General features: G+C 38.7%; 1 protein-coding gene across 1 annotated transcript; it reads left to right on the top strand.

The window, feature by feature from the left end:
• The first annotated feature begins 6 nt into the window (after positions 1-6).
• LOC308687480 (adhesion G protein-coupled receptor E3-like) lies at positions 7-21,701 on the top strand. The gene is made up of 18 exons (XM_081360051.1): positions 7-49; positions 2,161-2,226; positions 2,400-2,525; positions 2,671-2,757; positions 2,925-3,095; positions 4,410-4,538; positions 4,662-4,717; positions 7,639-7,725; positions 7,810-7,963; positions 8,101-8,217; positions 8,301-8,503; positions 10,676-10,846; positions 10,926-11,120; positions 17,832-18,049; positions 19,596-19,754; positions 19,880-20,051; positions 20,630-20,719; positions 20,805-21,701. Exons 1-18 carry the CDS (start codon positions 22-24, stop codon positions 20,847-20,849), a joined length of 2,274 nt encoding a protein of 757 aa, XP_081216177.1. The 5' UTR covers positions 7-21; the 3' UTR covers positions 20,850-21,701.
• The last annotated feature ends 1,828 nt before the right edge of the window (positions 21,702-23,529 follow it).

Genomic DNA, 23,529 nt, shown 5'->3' with positions numbered 1-23,529 from the left:
GGTCCCAAACTGTTTCCTAACATGGAGCTAAAATGGAAACTTCTTTTGGGTGAGTAGCCTATATTGTTTTACTCTGTTCACATCTGAAGTGTATTTCTGACACACTTTAGTTGGATTAGTAGTCAGACAGCAGCTGGGAACATGTGCCAAAGACCACAAGTACAGTCTGTGCCTGTCTGTGTTAAACAAGACTTCTTCTTTAAGATCGATGATTTACGTTGTTAGAAACTTGAAACCAGAGAGACTTCAAGGATATTATTAACCCAGTATCACAATCAGTTTCTTTCTAATACACCAACACACCAAGAAATCGCCCCAGTGTAAGAAAGACTGACAGTGTGGAAATGATTGTGAAATAGTGCACAAAAGAGTTTTGTTTTTTTTGACCACCCACATGAGTCCAGCACATGCTCACGATCCCAAAGGTCTGGAGGAGCTACTGTCTGTAGTGGAATATATTACATACAAGCTCTGTCTGCAGCTTTTGTGACATGCTGCATCAATTATTTCAGAAAATATTTTAGCACCAGAAGCCAAATTATCTATGAATATGACCATTTTTATTTACAGCCATGAGGCTCAATGTTGTACAGGTTTCTCTGTCTCTACAGGTATACAACAGAAAACAAAATATAGCTTCGTCAAAGTGCCACTCAAAATTACAATTTCACATTCGCAATAAATCAGTACAGGTTGTCTTTAACATCTGAATTAAACTACATGGTATGCAGATTAACACGAAGTTTAACAAATGTTAAAAATGCAGTAAATATTTGGAAGAGGCTAAAATTTGCAATATCTTATCACTGAACATACAGGCTACAGTTTGGTAGATATCTCCGCTATCTCTCCGTCTTTAGTACTTACCAACACGCTCCCTTCAACTACAAGCAAAATCGATTAAAATACATTTACCTTCTCATGTACAAATGAATTCGTTTAAGAAATCAAAACCAATATGAATCGCTGAGGAATATGACCGTTAACTTTTAAATTGTAAGAACGCGCGAAACCACAAATTCCTGTGGAATAAAAAAGGCCATTGTTGTATGTTTTTCCACAATATGCGTAGCCGGATTGTCTCATCAAATGCGATTTGGCTGCAAATTGCACACATTTAATGATGTTAAGCATACATAAAAATTATAGCTAAAAAAATCTCACAAAGTTGGGGAGACCGGGGACAGTTGTAACAGGGGATGGTTGCAACATGTCATTTTTCTCCAATCAGAAACAAGCTAGAGTGATGACACTCACACTGAACATGCACAGTTAGACCCTCCACCCACCAAAAAGACAGTAGACATATTCAACATCTGCTGCTGAATTTATTGAACAAAACTTGTTTTGGAGGTATGAAAGTATTTTTTTTCATGAGATGTATTTTTGTCATACTGTCCTGACATTTTGTATGAATTAATCAAAACTTACTTAGTTTGAATTATTGTTTTGTTGAATTCTAAGTGACATGGTTAGCATGTGTCACAGTCAGTGTGTCTAGCAGGCATATGATGTCTGTCATGGCTGATAGGTTTGGGGACGGTTGCAACAAGTTATAAATTGCATGTTTAATAAAAGTTTGTTGCATTGCAAATTGTTCAATTCTTCCTGTCTGACACTGAAATATGGAGAGATTGAATAGCATCTGTAACACCTGCACACTGAATCTATGTAGGCCTATGTTCTACACATACACAAACAAAACTCAATAACTGTTATTTGATAAATATGACTAAATAAATAAATTATAGGCTACAATAATATTATTGAAATACATAATACTATAATATTATAGTAGGCCTAAAACAGTTAATATTTTCAGAATGATATGCTCATTGAGACAAAAAGCTAAAATTAATTGGAGAAATTTAAGGTATTTTTAATGTGTTGCAACCGTCTCATGGTTGTGTTGCAACCGTCCCCTGGGTCGGGGTCAGTTGCAACATCTGACTTCTTCCATTTAAATAAATACTGTGAACGATATGTCATATATAATCATCTTTAAATGGTATGGGTAATTAGCAGACAGATGCAAGTTTAATATATACAAATTTGGTTGGTCTACTCCAAATAGTCTCTGAGTAAAGTGTTGCAACTGTCCCCGGTCTCCCCTTCTTGTGAGTTTTTACTATCACTGTATTTTTTTCTTTCTCTTCCCAGGTCTCTTTCTGCCGTCATGTAGTGGATGTCTCATTGGATTTAAACTTGTTCAAATGAAATGTGTTGGTAAGTATGACCTTGTGGTTTGATTAAATAAGAAAAATAAAAAATGAACAGTTCAACTAATTAAGTTTTTAATGGTCTGCACATTTAAAAGCAGTCGTGTATCACTGTAGTTGTAGTCTTTCTAACTTTATATTGTCATGTTTCCTCAATCCACTCCTCTGTCTGTTGTTCAGATGAGGATGAGTGTGCAACTTTTCCGAGTGTGTGTGGTGATCACTCCGAGTGTGTCAATACACATGGAAGTTACTCCTGCGCCTGTGTTCAAGGATTCATAATGAGCGTCCCAACCCAGTGTACAGGTATTAGAGAGGATTGAGGAGTCCACCATATTCATTTAGTGGAAATTTGAATCCTGTTTTTTACAAAACATAAACACATTTGAAAATTAAAGACACAATATTTGCAGGACATAATTTGCCAACTGCTTTCTTTCCCTCCTGTCAGATATAAACAAATGTCCCGAGAATGAATTTTCCGGCTCTGGCAATATGGATTTGGAGAGCCCAACTGGCTCTGAAGCAGAATTTGAAGGTACCCTATTTTATTTTTAGCAGACACTCTAAAATTACTTACAAAACATTGTAAAAGCATTTGATCATAAAAGAAACAATATTTAAAGTTCATCATTTTGGCTTTATGTCTTATATAATTTGTTCTAAAACAATAATTCATGCCAAATGCTCTTTCTTTCCTGTCAGGCTCTGGTGATGTGGAGTTTGAGACCACAACTGATAAGTTTGTTACGACCTTACCTGAAATGGACTTTCGGGGCTTACCTGTTGATGATGAGTACGATTTGAGTGATGCAATATATATTGACAGAGATGATGAAATGGACATTCAGACTGGCTCTGAATCAAAATGTGAAGGTGCCTTTTATATTATGTTATACGTCTTATTGCGCTTTTCCACTTATTCAACTTTAGTTAGTGTGTAATGTTGCTGTTTGAGCATAAAAAAATCTGCAAGGTTACAAAGCTCAAAGTCCACCCCAAAATCCACTTTCCAAGAACTACAACGGACTACTCGTTTGCACGCTTTTTTACGGGCTTTGTGAAGTCACAATGTTACTCATTTAAATAATCCCGCCCATGTAAAACCCCCCCAAAAGGTGCAAGGCCTGGTTGAGCTGCATTAGAGAAGACTGTGGTGGCGCTATGTCAAAGAGATACTGTTGTGTCCACCCCGTTTCCAAAACTCATTTGATCTTCCTAAGGCTGACGAGAGTGGTTAAAATTGATTTTAAACACTGTTCCTAAACATTATATAACCCAAACGTTTATCTATGTGCTGCACATTTTACGGAGAACAGCTTCCAGAAACTATAAGATAGTACAATGCAGGCTACGCACAAAAACTTCCAGTTCCCACTTTTTCGGGACAATCTGTCTGTTGTTTGTGGATCACAAATTGCAAGTATGTCTTATTATTTATAGTTGTGTTTTCTATTAACAGTTCCAATTATAAGTTTTATGGTGTTTTATGGTGAACAGCAAAGCTGTTCGCATGCTAGCCAACATTAGTGTTGTTGACATGGCGTTTAAGCTCTCGCTTTTGTAAGACTGTTCACCGCCCTTTAGGAATATTAACCATGGTTTTGTGATTGATTACTGTTTGTATTACCAGAGTTTTCCGATAAATATCATGATGAAATGGTGTATAACATCGTATCTAAAATGTATAAAATTATACATTATAAATCCGTGCATGAAATCCGTTCTGGACGATCCTCTTGTTTGTTAACATTCTTAAGTCTGAATCAGGCTTGAATTGGTTTGAAATTGACGCCATCCTTAATATTTACATCTGAGCAGATGAAACTCTCGGTTATAGTAAGGGGCGTGACATTTCCCGAACAAGCGCTGCCAATCACACTGGGCCAGCTAACCAATCACAGCACATTTTGTATTTTGGAAGGAGGGGCTTCCTGGAAACAGGAACTAAAGACACATTTGAGACAGACTAGGGAGAAAGGTGCTGTAATAATGTAAAATGATTGTGTTTTTTGAACAACCAAACATGAAAGAATATTCTAGTACACCCCAAAAACAAAATCAAGACTTCATAAAAGGGCATAATAAGACCACTTTAAAATGACATTAATTCTAATTCTCTTAATTAATATTCTAATAATGTTCTCTCACCCCATCTTTTCTCTCTCTCTCTCTCTCTCTCACACACAGACATCGATGAGTGTAAAGATCCAGATGTTTGCGGCACAAACGCAGTGTGCAGAAATCATCCAGGCAGCTTCATCTGCGAATGTGACCCGGGTTACAGTAACTACGGCAACAACCAGTCAAAATGCATCGGTGAGCATTACAGCAGGGAGATTGCTCTGTTCATTATGCAGCAGCTAACGAGAATCTTGTAGAAGTTAATCAGTGCACTGTAGTCTTTTTAGTTATTTTGATCTTTGATGTTGTTGTGCACAGAAATGGACTGTGATCAGTTTAAACCTCAGCCTGATGCAGAACACACACCGAAGAAGGTAGAATGTGAACTTCTGCTTATTATGATTGTTATAATTATATTATTAATATTATCATGTTATGTTAAGGTAAAACATTCTTAAAATAGCCTTTAATGTTCATATATTATTATATATTTTATTATTATATATACTACAGAAATTTAAATAAAGTAATCAAATGTTAAATAACACTGCATGGATAGTCTTCACTGTAAAAATGAAATACAGATTAGTACTTACAATTAAATAAATTAAAAGTTATTCAGTCAAAAGCAGCAAGTGATTTTTCTTTGTCTCTTGTTCTTTGATTAACATGACAGGCCACAGCAGGAATATTCAATATTAGCCTGCTGTCACTACTGCACGGATCCAATATACTGTTACACAACATTGGTTTTCTTCCTCAAATACAGTGGGGAGAACAAGTATTTGATACACTGCTGATTTTGCAGGTTTTCCCACTTACAAAGCATGTAAAAGTCTGTCATTTTTATCATAGGTACTCTTCAACTGTGAGTGACAGAATCTAAAACAAAAATCCAGAAAATCACATTGTATGATCCATACAGACCTTCTCCAGATCCTTCAGGTTTCGGGGCTGTCGCTGGGCAATACGGACTTTCAGCTCCCTCCAAAGATTTTCTATTGGGTTCAGGTCTGGAGACTGGCTAGGTCACTCCAGGACCTTGAGATGCTTCTTACGGAGCCACGACCCATCTTCAATGCTCTTACGGAGGGAAGGAGATTGTTGGCCAAGATCTCGCGACACATGGCCTCATCCATCCTCCCCTCAATACGGTGCAGTCGTCCTGTCCCCTTTGCAGAAAAGCATCCCCAAAGAATGATGTTTCCACCTCCATGCTTCAAGCTTGGGATGGTGTTCTTGGGGTTGTACTCATCCTTCTTCTTCCTCCAAACACGGCGAGTGGAGTTTAGACCTAAAAGCTCTATTTCTGTCTCATCAGACCACATGACCTTCTCCCATTCCTCCTCTGGATCATCCAGATGGTCATGGGCAAACTTCAGATGGGCCTGGACATGTGCTGGCTTGAGCAGGGGGACCTTGCGTGCGCTGCAGGATTTTAATCCATGACGGCATAGTGTGTTACTAATGGTTTTCTTTGAGACTGTGGTCCCAGCTCTCTTCAGGTCATTGACCAGGTCCTGCCGTGTAGTTCTGGGCTGATCCCTCACCTTCCTCATGATCATTGATGCCCCACGAGGTGAGATCTTGCATGGTGCCCCAGACCGAGGGAGATTGACCGTCATCTTGAACTTCTTCCATTTTCTAATAATTGCGCCAACAGTTGTTGCCTTCTCACCAAGATGCTTGCCTATTGTCCTGTAGCCCATCTCAGCCTTGTGCAGGTCTACAGTTTTATCCCTGATGTCCTTACACAGCTCTCTGGTCTTGGCCATTGTGGAGAGGTTGGAGTCTGTTTGATTGAGTGTGTGGACAGGTGTCTTTTATACAGGTAACGAGTTCAAACAGGTGCAGTTAATACAGGTAATGAGTGGAGAACAGAAGGGCTTCTTAAAGAAAAACTAACAGGTCTGTGAGAGCCGGAATTCTTACTGGTTGGTAGGTGATCAAATACTTATGTCATGCAATAAAATGCAAATTAATTATTTAAAAATCACACAATGTGATTTTCTGGATTTTTGTTTTTGATTTCGTCACTCACAGTTGAAGTGTTCCTATGATAAAAGTTACAGACCTCTACATGCTTAGTAAGCCTGCAAAAACCTGCAAAATCGGCAGTGTGTCAAATACTTGTTCTCCCCACTGTATTTATGTTCCAAAACTGTGTTTACACTCGCCAACACAGACATTTTTACAATATTTTGTGTGTATTTGACCGTTTAATTAGCCTGGGAAAACCCAGACAACTTCCGGCAAATTTAGATTTGCTTTGCAAGTAGTCTGGCAAAGAGCTCATTCAAGCCCATTTCCATGCCGTCGAAATCGTGGCCCCAATCAGAAACATTGAGGCGGGCTTTACAATATGACGATCGCTCTGATTGGTTTTAGGTCTATCCAGTTGCGCCCAGAGGCATTTGCGCACCAACTTTTAAATGCATTATTATATTCAAATTGCAAACACATGAGGACAGTCTCCATGAAAGACCCACTGGCAGTGCTACTACATTTCTCTCCGAAACGGTAGGAAATTAAATTAGATTTAATAGAAGATTTTAACTGTGACAAGATGATTGACAGGGCAGTTTACGTGACAGGATGCACACGACAGATCCGTCCGATAAAGATGACGAAGTAGTATGTCCCAAAGCTTGCCTACCTTTTTTGCTACTCATTCAAAAGTAAATACATTTTCTTCACAAAAAGAGTACATACTTTTTTATGGCGTAGTGTAACTTAGGCAAATTGTGACGCAGCATATGGCTTTACACGATGACGATCGCTCAGATTGGTTTTAGGTCTATCCAATTGCGCCCAGAGGCATTTGAGCGACGTCCGTTGGTGACGCCCCTTTGGAAATGAGTTATTAAAGAAGCTTTGCCAGACCACAACTCAGTTACTACTGAGAATGGTCTGGTTTTAACCAGGCTACCGTTTAATGCAATGAGCCATGAAAAACGAGTCAATTTGGTACTTGGGATCGGTTTGAGAGCCGGCTTAATGTGAGCGGCACTTATATAGATCAGTGGTGTGCGCACATTTGGTGTGTGATTATTACGAGAAAACGTTCTGACAACAACATTCTCGGAACATCATTGTGATGTTATTTGTACCTTATGAATGTTGACATGAAATGTTCTTAGAAAAACATTCTTTGGGATGTTATTGATATTTGCCGAAAGTTAAGGTCTTGGAAAATTACAAGTAAACTTTCAACGATTGTACATTGTGAGTAAATATAAGATTACAACTAACATTAAAGATGTCTATAGAATTTGATTTCTGTGTTTTCTTTCAGTTGAAGCATTTGATGTCACTGTTGAAGAACAGCTGTGAGTCTCTGAACACACAGGGAGAACATTTCACCGGGGAAGAGTTACTGGAGGTTAAACACACACTGCATGATATATTCTCATAGTAGTTTGTGTACATGCACTTGCACAATGGCTGAATGAAATTAATTTCACAGAACTTTTTCAATTCCACCGATGATCTGCTGTCGGATGGGAACATCGCTGACGGCGAGACTTTGAGTCAGTTTCTGGACACGGTGGAGAACAGCATGCATCTGATTGGACCTCAGCTTAAAGAGACTGTGACCAGGATGGAGACGCACAACACCTGTAATACACAAAAATTTACAGTTTACACATTATCTCATTGTGTTACTGAATGGAAATACTGTGTTTCAAATGTGCATAAAATGAAAACGATATTGAGTACTGAAAGCAGTTGTTCTGTATGATCATGTGAATCACAGTCGCTGAGGTTGCAGTCACACGGAATCAGACTCCGCCCAGTGGGCGTGTCACTCTGAGCACAGACTCCGCCTTCTTCAACATCAGCTGGGAAACAGTTGTAGGGAAATCATATCTAGGTACAAATACACATATGCACATATATGTACTTATGAAAGCATCAGTACATTCAAGACCCGATGTAAATGTTGTTGTCTTTTAGGTTTTGCATTTGTGGCGCTGGTCAGTTATAAAGATATGAACTCATCCAGCGATCAGTTTCACAGGATGAGCAGAGAGAGATCAGACGATAGAGAAAGAAACATCACTTATCAGCTCAACTCGAAGGTGGTGACGGTCGTCGTCAGTAATCCAGAAACCAAACAGCTGTCTGAGCCGGTGACACTCATCTTTACACACGAGCAGGTGAAGAAGATAAACAGTTTAATAGATACAGATGAAAAACCAAATAAATGTGCATTCTCTGTTTGAAAATTCGGTTTAAGCTGGATTCTAGCTGGTTCACCATATTATGTTCCAAAAACCAGCTGGACCACATTAAGCTGGTATGACCAGCAAGTAGCTGGTTTGTTTCTGGCCAAAGATGCTCCACCAGTCTTATTTTAGTATCATTGATTTATAATTATTAGGGGTGTGATGAAACACTTAGTTTGAGGATACACAATACTGGGTTCACGATAAAAAGACAAGATGATATTTTAACATTATTTTGAATAATGAAATCTTCAATGATGAAATATATGACTGAAAAAAATTCATTTTATTCGACTGAAAGACACAAAATGCAAAATAATGCTGTAGCATTTTGAAACTAATCTAAGGGTGTTTACATTTTTTTTTGGTAATCAAGTACTCGTCAATTATTTTGACGAATAATCGAGTAATCTGATGTGTTTTGTGGAAATAAAACTAGACCTATGTAAACAATCTGTTCATTGACTACGAGAAAGCATTTGACAGCGTGGACAGGCAGACACTGTGGAAGCTTCTACGATATTATGGAGTACCCATAAAGATCGCCGATATCATCCGGAACTCATACGAAGGACTGTCCTGCAGAGTGATCCACGGCACACAAGCCACGGACAACTTCCAAGTGCGGACTGGCGTAAGACAGAGGTGCCTGCTTTCTCCTTTCCTGTTTCTGCTTACCATAGACTGGGTCATGAGGACATCAACAGCACAGAGAAGGCACGGTATTCAGTGGACCCTATGGAAACAGCGACTTTGCAGATGACCTGGCACTTCTCTCGCACACCCAGCAACAGATGCAGGAGAAGACCAACACTGTGGCAGAGAATTCCTTAAGCATTGGGCTGAACATCCACAAAGGGAAGACCAAGGTCCTCAAGGTCAACGCAGCCGACACAGCACCCATCAAGCTGGAAGACGAAGCGCTGGAGGAGGTGGAGAGTTTCACCTACCTCGGCAGCATCTTTGACAAGCAGGGAGGTACCGATGCAGACGTACGAGTGCGTATCGGCAAGGCAAGAACAGCTTTCCAGGAGTCGAAGAAGGGATGTAACTCCAGTGCCCTGACCATCCACACCAAGCTCAAACTCTTCAATACCATTGTGAAGTCAATACTCCTATATTGAGCAGAAACATGGAGAACAACAGCCTCAGCCATGAAGAGAATCCAGATGTTCATCAACACCTGCCTCATGCGAATACTACGGATCAGATGGCCAGTTACCATCAGTAACAGGGAACTGTGGGAGAGAACCAGACAGCAGCCTGTAGAGAAAGAAATCCTCCAAAGAAGATGGCGCTGGATTGGCCATACCCTCCAGAAACCTGCTAACAGCATCACCAGACAGGCGCTCACCTGGAACCCTCAAGGTAAGAGAAAAAGAGGCCCTGAAACACCTGGCGACGAGACTTGGAGGCAGAATCCAAGAAAATGGGACTATCATGGGGACAACTGGAGAGACTGGCCCAGGACCAGAACTGTTGGAGAGCTCTTGTTGATGGCCTATGTCCCAAACAGGACTAGAGGCAAATGATGATGATGTGAACAATAGCCTTTAGAATTACTTAAAATACATATATTATTACATATATAATAACAATGAGGCATTTGGTTCAAATAAAGTGTCAAATGCAAGGAATTATATAGCTTTATTTAACAACACTGTTAACTATTTTCAAATTTGAAATAGTTAACCCTGGGTCATTCTAAACCCTGGGTAAATGAAATCCTGGGTTGTCCTTATTCACGTTTCACATTGCTCATACTATACCCAGGGTTAACAGTTAATCCTGGTTATTCCATAAGCTTCCAGTTCACACAACACATTCCTAAACCCTGGGTTAAAGTCCTTATTTGCACATTTGCTGTGTCACTGTTACTGACTGGACAAACGCAGCACGTGACCTGTTTACATAAAGCTGAGACTTTGCTTCTTGTCATGCTCTGTCTTGTCTATCAGCGCTTTGTCCGTGTCCTCTTTGCTCTATTTTTTTCAACTTGACAAGAAATATTGTCATGTTTTAATATCACAAGATCTCATGGCACTTTTCAGGCAGGTGTTCACTTATTCCTCATTTCCTTAACTCTTCTTCTCCCTTCTTCAGGAGAGGGCGGAGTCTGAGGGTGTGGTTTTTTCCTGTGTGTTCTGGAGTGAGAAAGTGGGGGCGTGGTCTGGGAAGGGCTGTGAGAAGGTGTGGTCTAATGACACTCATACAATGTGTTCCTACTCTCATCTCAGTAGTTTCGCTCTGCTCATGGCCCTCTACCCTGTCCAGGTATATGTGTGACATATTTCAGATTTGAGACTAAATTATGATAATATTAACACGTCCGTTTGCTCTTCCTTTCCTCCAGGACACGTTTGAGCTGGTGTTGATCACGCGTGTGGGTTTAGTTCTGTCTCTGCTCTGTTTATTTCTCTGTATCCTGACGTTCCGGTTCTGCCGCTCCATCCAAGGGACCCGAAACAGCATTCATCTTCATCTGAGTGTGTGCCTCTTCATCGCAGACCTCATCTTCCTCTGCGGGATCTCCAGCACTCACAATCAGGTGTGTTCGAATGAGAAAATAAGTGTTGGTCGTGAAGGAATTATTTGAAAATAATAAACATTACCCTGTCTGTTGCTCAAATAGGCCTCATGTCAGAACTTTTCTTTCCTTTTAAAATGCTTATAACCGGATGTCCCTGTGCTTCATATTCCATATTACTTTACAAATGCAATTCACTGCAGTGCAGTGGCAGGACATTTGTTTGGACTTAGTTTAGATGAACTAATATTAGGTACCTTCTCGCGGAGGGTCTGGACATACCACAACATGGTGTACCAGGCCTCCCACTATGCCCTCAGAGGGTGCTTCTGCCTGCTTCGCCACCATTGGTGACCCGAGGAGCAGAGACACCCAACGGTAGACCCACCCTTGCTCATGGACAATCTCTTTCTAGGGCTTATTCAATTTTCCTTGCCAGTTCTTTGTTTCAGGGTCCCGAACAGGTAGACTCTATTTAAGTGATCCCTCTGTCAAACTTTGTGGCAGTGTGGCAGCTTCTACCCAGTGTTTCTCAGAGGGTTCTGAATATTTTGGAAAAAGGTTACGCAATTCAGTTTGCCTCCCATTCGCCTCATTTCAATAGGGGGGTTAGAAACAGCAGTGAATCAAGATCAATCAAGGTTCCTAAATCAAAAACTCAAAAGTCAAAGGGCCTCAAGTGAGTTCACGTAGTGTTTTAGCGCAGCGCGTCTGTGTTGTACGTCACACGTAGGCGGGGCTGGACTGGTAATCTGGCATACCGGGCAAATGCCCGGTGGGCCGACGTGCTTTTGGGCCGATACATCTCATACTTTTTTTTTTTTTTTACGGCCCATAAAGCTCGTACATCGGCGGCCCATTCGTTTTGTTTTGTTTAATTGACTGTGCTGGGTTAGTGCCGGTGTAATGCATTGGTCAAAAAAAAGTACGCTTTTTTTTTTTTTCCACTGACAGACCGGCCCATGAAACGCGTAGATCAGCGGCCCATTGGTTGTTTTCTTGATTGACAGTGGGCTGGCCCAATCACATCTTTAAACACCTCCCCCCTCTGGGCTCTGAGCGAGCGTGCAGTGTCAAGTGTGTATCTGTCAAAATAGTCTGAGAGATGGAGAAGAAACGCAAGGAATGTGCAGAGAAATAGCGTGAAAAATAGATAAAGGCCCTTCAAGCAGACGCTGTAAAATGTGTCAAGATATATATGTTTTCTGCAGCAGCAGGACCTTCATCAGCTTCAGTGGCTGATGAGGAGGATAGTGAGGAGGATCAGGAGAGAGATGAGAAAGTGTAGAGTCCGCGGTAAGCAGAACTACTTTCAAAACACTTTGGCTACGAGTGTAGGAACCCATAACCCGGTTACAGATTATTTCCACATCTGCATAGTTGACAATTACAGCAATTTACTAGAAGTTTAATGAGACACGTTTGTATCCATGTTTTCCGCCAAAATAAAAGCTCGATGCAGTTTCGGTAAAAATAAAAGATCATGTGCGTATTGCTTTCAAGTATAGAAATTAGTACAAAACTAATTATGAAAGTTTTCTTTATTTTTCAGTGCATTTGTTTTACAATATATGGCTATTAGGCTACTGTCATGAGATTAATATTATAACTAGGCTATTATTATGTAGTAGTGTAATATAGACAGACACTGTTACTAAAAGAGGTTTGGTTTTTTCTTTGTTATATTTGCACACTGAAAATGGGTTGGAGCTTTTAATTTTGAACCCTCAAACCGCACCAGATTGATGAATTTAACATTAAAATGCACAAAATTTTCTTAGGGGAAGCATGCCCCCAAACACCCCTAGAAAGACTGAGGTCCGCCACCACAGTTTTACCAAAAATCCTTTGAGAAACAATGGTATTGCTATGCCAATGCAGCTTATAGCTTGTTTTTTGGATTCATCACTGTGGAGTACACTGTTAGACCTTACCGGGTTTTTTTACAGTAAAATACTGGCAACACTGTTGCCAGTAATTTACTGTTAATTGTACAGTTCTTTACTGTAATCTACAGTATGTTACTGTAAATGCACTAAAACTCGAGTTAACTAATTTCACTTACAGAAACCGACTGCCTTAAATTGACCAACTGTCATTTAAATGTATTAACTGAAATGTATAAAGCATTACTGTGAACTTTTTTCATTTGAAACCTCAACAAAACTTTTGTAAATAAAGAGATTTCCACTGGACCAGCAACTACACAGTCCCTGCTTTTTAAATAAAGCAACATACAGCATATCATCAATGTTTGCAGATCTTCTCCTGGACTGAAGCACAGGCTCTACTCTTCTGCACAATGGTGACCCAAAAAAATAGATTTTACAGTAAAGTACTGGCAACAGTGTTGCCAGTATATACCTGTTTTATAACTTACAGTTTATTACTGTAAAATACATTTTGTGGGTGTATCTTTTTTATCTTACACTGTTAACCCTTTTAACCCCACAGGGAAATCCACACTACAAAGAGTAAAAGTAACATTGAGACAGTGTTGCAGTGAGATAATTAAGAGAATATGTTAGTGATTGTTGAGCATTAGTGATGAACACCTGCTGTTAGAACAGAAAATAGAGAAACACAAGACCTACAACTGACTTCCAGCCATTACACATTATTACACTTATTATTAACCAGTATGACTTTATTTCATACATCTACAGAAGTTGTTATTGAGATGTTTAATTGAAAATGTTTGGTTTGAAGTTACCGTTATAGAGATCAGTGCTTGCTTTAGTTGGGATGTTGATGCTATAACATTGGTGTTTATTTTGCTGCTTGAGCTGTTTTGTGCAAGTCACACTTGTGCACACACACAGTTTATGAATGATTATGATGAGAAAATCATCATATTGCCTGTTCATTCACTAAGGAAATTCATTCTCACTCGTTCAGAGTTTAATCCTCAATCAAAAGTGTTTCATTAGCACCACTGTGAAACCACAGCAATAAATTACAATGACTCATTTTTTTAATACATCATGCATAAACCAAAAATAACAGAGCTACAATGTCTTGTAAAAACACAGAGATATCACAATTTAGCACATTAATCTCAACAGTGGTGGCAATTATTTTTTTTTTTATTCATGCAGCAGTGCATGCTGGGAGTTTATATTATCCTGGAACCCAGCATGCACTGCGACATGAAACTTTTGATTGTCACCATTGTTGAGATTCATGTGCTGATTGTTGATATCTGTGTGTGTCTGAGTCAATCAGGAGTTCAAAATGTTTTAGTGCACTATACAACTTAAATATTCTTCAGTAAACCTGGTTACAAAAATATTGCTATTTTTCATGTTGTAGATTATCAGATAAATATAAAATAACCATATATTTAAAGCTTATATACAGAATAACACAAAAAGGCATGTCCAAGATGATTTTGACACCATCACATCAGCCATTAACACTTGATCAATTTTCTCTTGACTTTTTCTTGCCATAACAAATGTGTTTTATAAACTCACTGTTATATTGCCAGCAGCCATATCACCCTGTAGCCCAAGACTGGTTGCCCACTGAAGCTAAGCAGGGCTGAGCCTGGTCAGTACCTGGATGGGAGACCTCCTGAGAAAACCAGGTTGCTGCTGGAAGAGGTGTTAGTGAGGCCAGCAGGGGGTGCTCACCCTGTGGTCTGTGTGGGTCCTAATGCCCCAGTATAGTGACGGGGAAACTATACTGCCAAAAGAGCACCGTCCTTCGGATGAGACGTTAAACCGAGGTCCTGACTCTCTGTGGTCATTAAAAATCCCAGGATGTCTTTCGAAAGAGTAGGGGTGTAACCCCGGCATCCTGGCCAAATTTGCCCAGTGGCCTCTGTCCATCATGGCCTCCTAATCCTCCCCATATACTGATTGGCTTCATCACTGTCTCCTCTCCACCAGTAAGCTGGTGTGTGGTGGGCGTTCTGGCGCAATATGGCTGCCGTCGCATCATCCAGGTGGATGCTGCACATTGTTGGTGGTTGAGGAGAATTGCCCCCTCTATGTAAAGCGCTTTGAGTGTCGAGAAAAGCGCTATATAACTGTAATGAATTATTATTATTATTATTATTATTATAATTATTATTATTATTATAGTAGCCAGAGAGAGATGAATGGTTAGTAGTCAAGGTACAAGTGACCAACTAAAGCAAATACTGATCTCCATCATGGTGACAACAAACTTTATTATTAACTAAATCTCTGTTAATTCTCAATAAGAACTTTTGTACATGTATGAAAGAAATAATCATGAACTGGTTTGTAAACTGGAAGTCAGTTGTAGTTCTTGTGTTTCTCTTTTTTCTGTTCTTGTTTCTCTGTCCTTCAGTGATTCTGCTTATCAGGTGTTCATCAGTTTCTCAATTCACTCACTTCTTTTCATTCACTCTGTCAAGGGGACTATATTAGTGAACTAATGTAGGGAATAGTGAATGAGGGTATAGGGTGTGATTGGGAAAACAGCCTCTGAGTGTCGACTTTGAGCACTGTTAATTTACAGTATATTCCTGTAGACTACTTTTGTTTTCTACGGTATATTACTGTTTTAATGGAAAATGGTATGATATTGTCAGAATTTGGCCTTTTTTTACAGCAAGGGCTAACAGTGTATAGTAAAATTGCATTAATAAATTACAATTTTGTACTTATTTCATCTGTTAACTCTCACTCGTTTATACTCACTCATTACATGGCATTAGTGGTTTTAATGAATAGGAGTTGAACAAAAACATATTCAAAGGCGTTCAAAGATGGGTGGTGTTTATGATCATATGTAGTGGGCCAATCTGGGCCAAAATGCCAGGGCTGATTTTCTGTCCTAGTCCAGCCCTGCACGTAGGCTCACTATTGGCCGACGCTGGTCATGTGTGATGCGTGTGACTTACAACACAGAAGCGCTGCGCTAAAACACTACGTGAACTAACTCGAGGCCCAGAGAGAAGGAAATGAATAGTGGAATAAAGTCGTTATTTTTGTTTACTTTTTGCCCACAAAAAGTATTCTCGTTGTTTGATAAACTTAAGATTGAGCCACTGTAGTCACATGGACTTTTTTTGATGATGTCTTTATTGTCTTTATGGACATGGACAGTATACCGTACATAGGTTTTCAATGGAGTGACAGAAAGCTCTCGGACTAAAACTAAAATGTCTTAAACTGTGTTCTGAAGATGAACGGAGGTCTTACGGGTTGGAACGACATGAGGTCATTAATGACATAATTTTCATTTTTGGGTGAACTAACCCTTTAAGTGCATAATCTTATCTTAACTACAGATAGGAAAAGGGTAATACAGAAGCATCCTAACTCCACAAAAAATCCTAAAACTGTCTTAACTTTAGGACAACCCCAATGGTGTCCTAACTTCATAATTATTTAAAAACCAACTATAAAAATCACACTATAATAGCTCTGTCTGAGAATGGCGTCACATGTATTAATGATACAAGAGATGTTTGATGGTGGAAAGACCATGTGAACACCCAAATGATGTGCTGCACTTTGACGACAAAACTCCGACAAATAATTACAAATGACTCCTATGAAATAAAAGGATTAGGCTTTGCCCTTTCAAGCTTATCAAAACTTTACTTAATGAGAAGCACCACTTATTTTGTTTCTCCATTCTTCAGTTTTTCCGTTTTACTTCACACAAGCTGTTTGCGTGTCGTTGGTTGCCTGGTAACAGACCAGAGAGTTGATTACCGAACTCAATGGAGGGGTTTAAATTTCCTAACTACAGATAAGATGAGATTTTGTAAGATAGGATAAGAACCCTAAATCAACTTAAGATTTGCTTCTGTAATATGAATTTGTGAAAAATCCTAAATTAATTTAAGAAAGAACTTTTCTGTAATACGGCCCCAGGATCTCAGGTTCTTCAGGGATGATCCAGGTAATAACTAGTCTCGCGTAGCCAGACCTTCAGACTGACGGCTGAAGGTCTGGAATTCATAGCAGCTTTCTTTGGCCAAGGCCCGCCCATAAGGCCGTTTGACCGACATGTCAAACAACCAATTACAGTTCGTTTCGTTCAGCGTCACGTTTCGGAGCGTGGAAATGTCCCCACAACAACAGACCGGCGTGCAACAAGTCAGTCAGCATAGAAAATCAAAGAAGGAGAAGAAAACAAGCAGTAAGTCATTGATCTGTTTGTGCACGTATAACAACAATGGCGTCTGCATTACCACATCTGATCAAATCATTGTCACTCATGTAAACACAACAGTTTTTCTTCCGCAATCACACGTCTGCGCTTTGTTTCCCGGCGGACCGAAAATAAACGCGACACTCGCGCCCCCCGGAAATCCGATAAAATTCAACCAATCATATGACGACTTCGACATTCCTGAAGTGTTTCCAGTTAAGTGTACCATATGCATCAGATGTTTAGCCAACGTTCCGTGGGCGTGACGTCTGAGGCTGAGACTAGGTAATAACAGTCTAGCATGGTGGTGTGGGTATTATCATTCCCATAGTGTCAACACCATGTTGACACCTGAAAGGGAACATCTCAGGTTACATATGTAACGTAATAACGCAATTTCTACAGAACCCCTATCCCCCCCCCCCCCCCCCTTGCCCTTTTCTAATTTGGCCCCTGCCCATGCGGAGGTCTTCACACGCCACTTCAGACACTGGTGTTAGTTAATGGCTAATAACACTGGCTTATTTAACACAAAATGTAAAATGTTATTGTAATCAAACAGGAGCTGATCTGACATGTCTGTTTCTCTCTCAGGTAGCGTGTGCGATTGTGGCGGCGCTGCTTCATTTCTTCTTCTTGTCTGCGTTCTGCTGGATGCTGCTGGAGGGGGTTCAGCTCTACCGGATGGTTGTGCTGGTGTTTCACACCACAGTAAAACATCTCTACATGTGTGCGGTGGGATACGGAGTCCCTCTCGTCATCGTCATCATCTCTGCCATCGCCTTCCCAAAGGGATACGGCACCCAAAGACAGTGAGTTTCTGCAACCAATGCTGTTCAGTTGTATAATTATGTGTTTGTGTGTGTGTGTGTGTGTGTGTGTGTGTGTGTGTGTGTGTGTGTGTGTGTGTGTGTGTGTGTGTGTGTCTGAATGCACAAGCATAATTATTAGACGATTTTTTGGAAAGTCGATATTCTGATCATATATTTTTTTCCTGGCACATTTTACCAATTCCAAACTACATTAGTCTTAATACTCTTGATAAAATTCTTACTATGTTTATTAGTCCATAATAAATTGCATAAAACATTTACAAATTTTCTTTTTAATTGAAAATTCACATGTAAACCCCCACACAGCACAGATCCTCGAGAAACATTTAACAATAAAAAGAGACTAACAGGAACAAGAATAATTATATATATATATTTTTTTTAAGAAAATGTTTATTGCACATGTCTAGTTATACAACTATTAGACAACACAGTCAAGTGATGTGGTTTGGAATTGGTAAAATATGTTACATGATCAGAATATTGACTAATAATTATGCACATGCACTATATAATATATAGTTAAAGACCCCATTAATCAAGATGTGAATTTTTTCTCTCAAGTTTTTGGTCTGTATGCTAGTGCACTGTTTAAATGTTTTGACAATTATGAACACTTATATTTATCTTTTCCTTTGGGAAATGGGCCAAAAGTATTGATTACTCATTTCAATGCAAACAAATCATTTAAAATCAAGGTTCATGGCTGTGATGTAAACTAAAGTCTTTTGAAAAATGTCCCCAACTTCCTGTCTGAATAGCAAATACATTGCCCATAAAGATAATCATTTAATAGGTTAAATAATACTCCGGATAAAAAGGTCATTCTGAACCAGAACTGAATGTGAGCTAGAGTCAAAATTCAAGAGATTAAAGGGTAACTCTCGCCAAAATGCAAGCTAGGCTCTTTTTGTTAATCTACCCGAGGCAAACTTTCGTTTAAAAGCATAATTAGATTGGAAACGCCACTTTTAAGTTTGACCGTATTTTCATTAGATTTTCAAAATCATATTTTCATATGTTAAAATGCCTTGTGAATGGGGCACTTTTATGTTGTTAAGTTGTTCAAAATCTTTCTTTTTTAGTAAACTCTTTGTACACAAACAATGCCTGTGTTCATGTTGTGTCGAGCCTTCTTAGTGTTTTAAAAATAGTGATTTTTGATGCTATCATAGTCGTGCCCCAAGCACTCCCACACGCCACAAGGCAATGTGACCTAAAACGAAAATACGGTCAAATTTAAAAGTGGCGTTTCAATTCTAGTTATGCTTTTAAACGAAAGTTTGCCTCGAGTAGATTAACAAAAAGACCCTAGGTTGTATTTTGGCGAGAGTTACCCTTTAATATTTGGTATCAACAACCACCTGATCTCCAATAGTTCATTGGTAAACATCAACACATCAGATCATTCACGAGTCTATGATTAATTTTCAAAGGGAATAGGAAAGGGAAAGAGGGATGAATTATTGTGTGTGTGTGTGTGTGTGTGTGTGTGTGTAACCATGTGACTGATTTACCATTCCAGCTGTTGGCTCTCTCTTGATCGTTATTTTATCTTGAGTTTTTTCGCACCCGTCTGCATCATCGTCATCCTCAACTGTGTCTTCTTCATCATCACTGTGTGGAAACTGGCAAAGAAATTCTCCAGTCTCAATCCTGACCTCTCAAAACTCAAACAGATCAGGTGTGTGTGTGTGTGTGTGCTATTTCACTATCATTCATATACTATTATAGTTTTTGGGTCAATCTTTAATTTAGTTTTATCTCAGTAGTTCTGATTAATTATACTGGGTGTGTGTTTCCCTGTAGGAGTTTTATGGCGACCGCAGTGGCTCAGTTGTGTGTTCTGGGCGGGACGTGGGTCTTTGGCTTCTTCCTCTTCCAGAAGAACGGGACTGAAGTCATGTTGTACCTCTTCACCATCCTCAACAGCCTCCAGGGGGCGCTCATCTTCATCATGCACTGCCTGCTGTCCAAACAGGTACACACACACACCATGACAGCAGAAAACACATGATGAATTGGCTTCAACACACTGAAGGTTTGGTAACAGTGGTTTGTTTTGTATCTCGCAGGATTTCAGTGATTTGAAGTGACAGTTCACCCCCCAAAAAAGGATGCAAACGGATCACAAAATGCAATTCATGCCATATACATGCATATCAAGTAGTGGTTGACCGATATATCTCCAAGGACCAATATATGGCATTTTTAAGTGACCAATGTTTTTCCGTTTGACATTTATTTTGCAGCTTTTATTTTGACATTGATGGTACTTTTATTTTGACAGCGCTAAGAGCATCAGCAGTTTTAAGCGTAATCTTTAAATCCTTGATGTAAAACTATGCTGCGCTGTTACCAAATGGCCACTACATCATATACATGTCATATTCTCTGTGTACTTTAAAATTAGAACTGCTAGTTACAGTGTTTATTTCATCGTAAAAACCATATCGATCGACCACTATTCTGAATGCAAGCGATTGGGGTTGGCCAGACACTGTAATTTACTACTTAGTCAAACATCATTTGCTCTAGCTGTTGTGTCGCCCCCTTCAGGTTAGGACGGAGTATTACAATCTGTTTGGCCGAACGTGTCCACATAAGAAGAAAGCAGAATACCGTGTCAGCCAGTCCAGCAGCAGTCAGGTACAGTACGCTAGTGAGTGTGTTCGAGTGTTTTAATGCTGTGTTTGTGGCTTCAGATTCTTCATTCTTCCTTTGACTTTCACAGAAACATATGCGGAGCGACGGCAGCACAGCAGAGTCACAGATGTAAAGTGCTTACAAACTCCTGAACACTTCAACACTTTCTGTAAAAGTATTTCACAAAGCATTCACACAAAGGGTTGTTGTCGTCTGATGAATATTGCAGATGTGGGTTTATCATATAGTGCATGTGCCAACGAGAAAAAAAGAGACAAAAAAGATCAAATATATCCAATGCGACTGCAATTACTTTATTATCTTTAATCTTTTACTTTACTATGTCTGTTATATTTAACAATATTATTTCATATTTCCCTCCTAATAGTCTTTTTATAAATGCATTATATTTACCACTATATCTACGCATTATATCTATTCAATGAAATACTTTAAAATATGAAACCAAAACCACCAATAGGTGGCAGCAAAGCGTTGTCTTAACGAGTGAGTCATTGAATCATTCACTCAGAAGGTTCGTTTAAACGTTTGGTTTATTCAGACACAAAGCAGATGATGAGCGAGTTGCACTTTCTCGAGTGCAAGCGGAGGCCTTTTCTGTTACGAAAAACACAGCAAAGGCCGTGTCCGTAATGTAAGAACAGATAAAACTGATCACACCATTATTTGAACATAATATTTAGTTTGTTTTTGTCTTTTCTTTGCAACTGGAAAGTCTTACATTTAAGATCATGCAAAAGGCAACTTCTTTAAAATGATAAATGTTTTATTGAGGGAGATCTTGGTTTGATTATGAAGGTGAAACTGTAGCTGGGTTTTAAACAGTAGAGAGAGTTCATTTATGACAGCTTTACTGTAGATATTTAATCAGAGACTGTGGATGTATATATAATTTTTTTAAAGTTATGTTGTCTGTTTGTGTACTAATATTTCCAGAAAATGTATTAAAATGTATATTTTTTCCAAATAATTTTGTCCTGTTATTATGCTGATAATTTTACTGAGAAACTTAGTGCGTCTTAAGGCCCGTTCACACCAAGCACGATAACTATGAAGATAACGATAAAGATAACTATATATGCGTCCACACCAACGACCGATAACGGTCTTTTTATTCTAAGCACGCGCGCGCCCGGATGATCCAGATCCATTTTAACCCTTTCACACATAGTGGTCACTACAGTGGACAGCTATTAAAAAAGCATTTTCTTGAATTTGCATGGGTTTTTATGGCAAAGTTGCACATCAGCCTCTTCATTGGACCCTGGTGCATCATCCTATACATTGCAACCAAGTGGCAAGCCTCTGTATTTCGTTTTTTCCCCCTCCAAACCAAGATGGCCAAGGGTCAGTCAGACATGCCAAGTTGCTCTGAAATATCCACCCATTCCTTCTATCCTAGGAGACTCTTGTAGGTAAAAAAAATATTGCAGCATAAAGCAATATCTAATGAGTCATATCACAGTAAAATTTTCCAAGTTTTGATTTTAGATTGAGAGAAAACTCTGCTTAATCACATGTCCACTGTAGTGGACGTCATGCATCAACTGCTATATTTCAGCTACAATTCATAATTATAATGTGAATATTGTTTTTGAAATTTAAAACTTAAAAACTTAATCTGCAGGGACTTTTTCAACTGTAAATAAATGTATTTGTATTATTAGAATGTAATTTTCATTGACAGAAAAAGGTTGTGTGATTGCATAATGTATGACACTTGTAATGCATTACTTTACTTGTTAGATCAAAAAGTAATCTTATTTTGTAATGCATGTTATTGTAATGCCTTTTTTACTAATAACATCAAAGAGTAATCTGATTACGTAATGCATGTTACTTGTAATGCGTTTCCTTTCTCATAACATCAAAAAGTAATCTGATTATGTAGTGCGTTATTGTAATGCGTTTCTTTACTCATAACATAACAAAGTAATCTGATTACGTAATGCATGTTACTTGTAATGCGTTTCTTTACTCATAACATCAAAAAGTAATCTGATTACATAATGCATGTTACTTGTAATGCATTTCCTTTCTCATAACATCAAAAAGTAATCTGATTACGTAATGCATGTTACTTGTAATGCGTTTCTTTACTCGTTACATCAAAAAGTAATCTGATTAGGCAATGCACACTAGTAGTTAATTACTTGTTGGGTCAAAAAGTAATCTAATTAGGTAATGCATGTTACTTGTAACACATTACTTTACTTGTAACATCAAAAAAGTAATCTGAATGGGTTATGCATGTTACTTGTTACATGAAGCCATTGCAATATTTTGCATTTATATTTTTTGTATATATTTGATAGTTTTCACATGATTTGATATAATTGTATTGATTAGTTTGTTAAATTCACATACTTTATCTGTTTGATTATTGTCTTATATTTAATACAGTATATCTACAGTTTAAACCAACCGCATGCTGTCCACTCAAGTGGACATCTGAAGATCTCTTTGAAAAATTTGTGAAAAAATAAAATAAAAATCAATTCTTGTTTTTCATGCCCTAAGAGCAATAAAAACACATAGGAAAAAATCCTGACTGAGGTTATCATATTTCATGCATGAAAGGGTTTTAAATTAGAATGGATTCTGATTGGCTGTCAGTGTTTTATCGTTCGACAGCTGGAAAAAAAATCATTCTGAAAGTGATCCCAATGATATTGTTCCTCATATCTTTATCGTTATAGTTGTGGTGTGAACTCTGTTATTCTTTAATATGGAGAACGATTTTTAGAATTATATCTTTATCGTTATCTTTATAGTTATCGTGCTTGGTGTGA

Source organism: Scardinius erythrophthalmus (genome assembly GCF_964197995.2).
Source record: "Scardinius erythrophthalmus genome assembly, chromosome: 3".
Lineage (NCBI taxonomy): Eukaryota > Metazoa > Chordata > Actinopteri > Cypriniformes > Leuciscidae > Scardinius > Scardinius erythrophthalmus.
Note: the sequence above shows the minus strand (reverse complement) of the source record. Positions and strands in the feature narration are given on the sequence as shown.

Coding starts and splice junctions, on each gene's coding strand:
- LOC308687480 (XM_081360051.1), top strand. CDS start 22: ATGGAGCTAAAATGGAAACTTCTTTTGG. Junction 10,847..10,925: donor TGGCCCTCTACCCTGTCCAG/GTATATGTGTGA, acceptor CCTTTCCTCCAG/GACACGTTTGAGCTGGTGTT. Junction 11,121..17,831: donor TCTCCAGCACTCACAATCAG/GTGTGTTCGAAT, acceptor TTTCTCTCTCAG/GTAGCGTGTGCGATTGTGGC.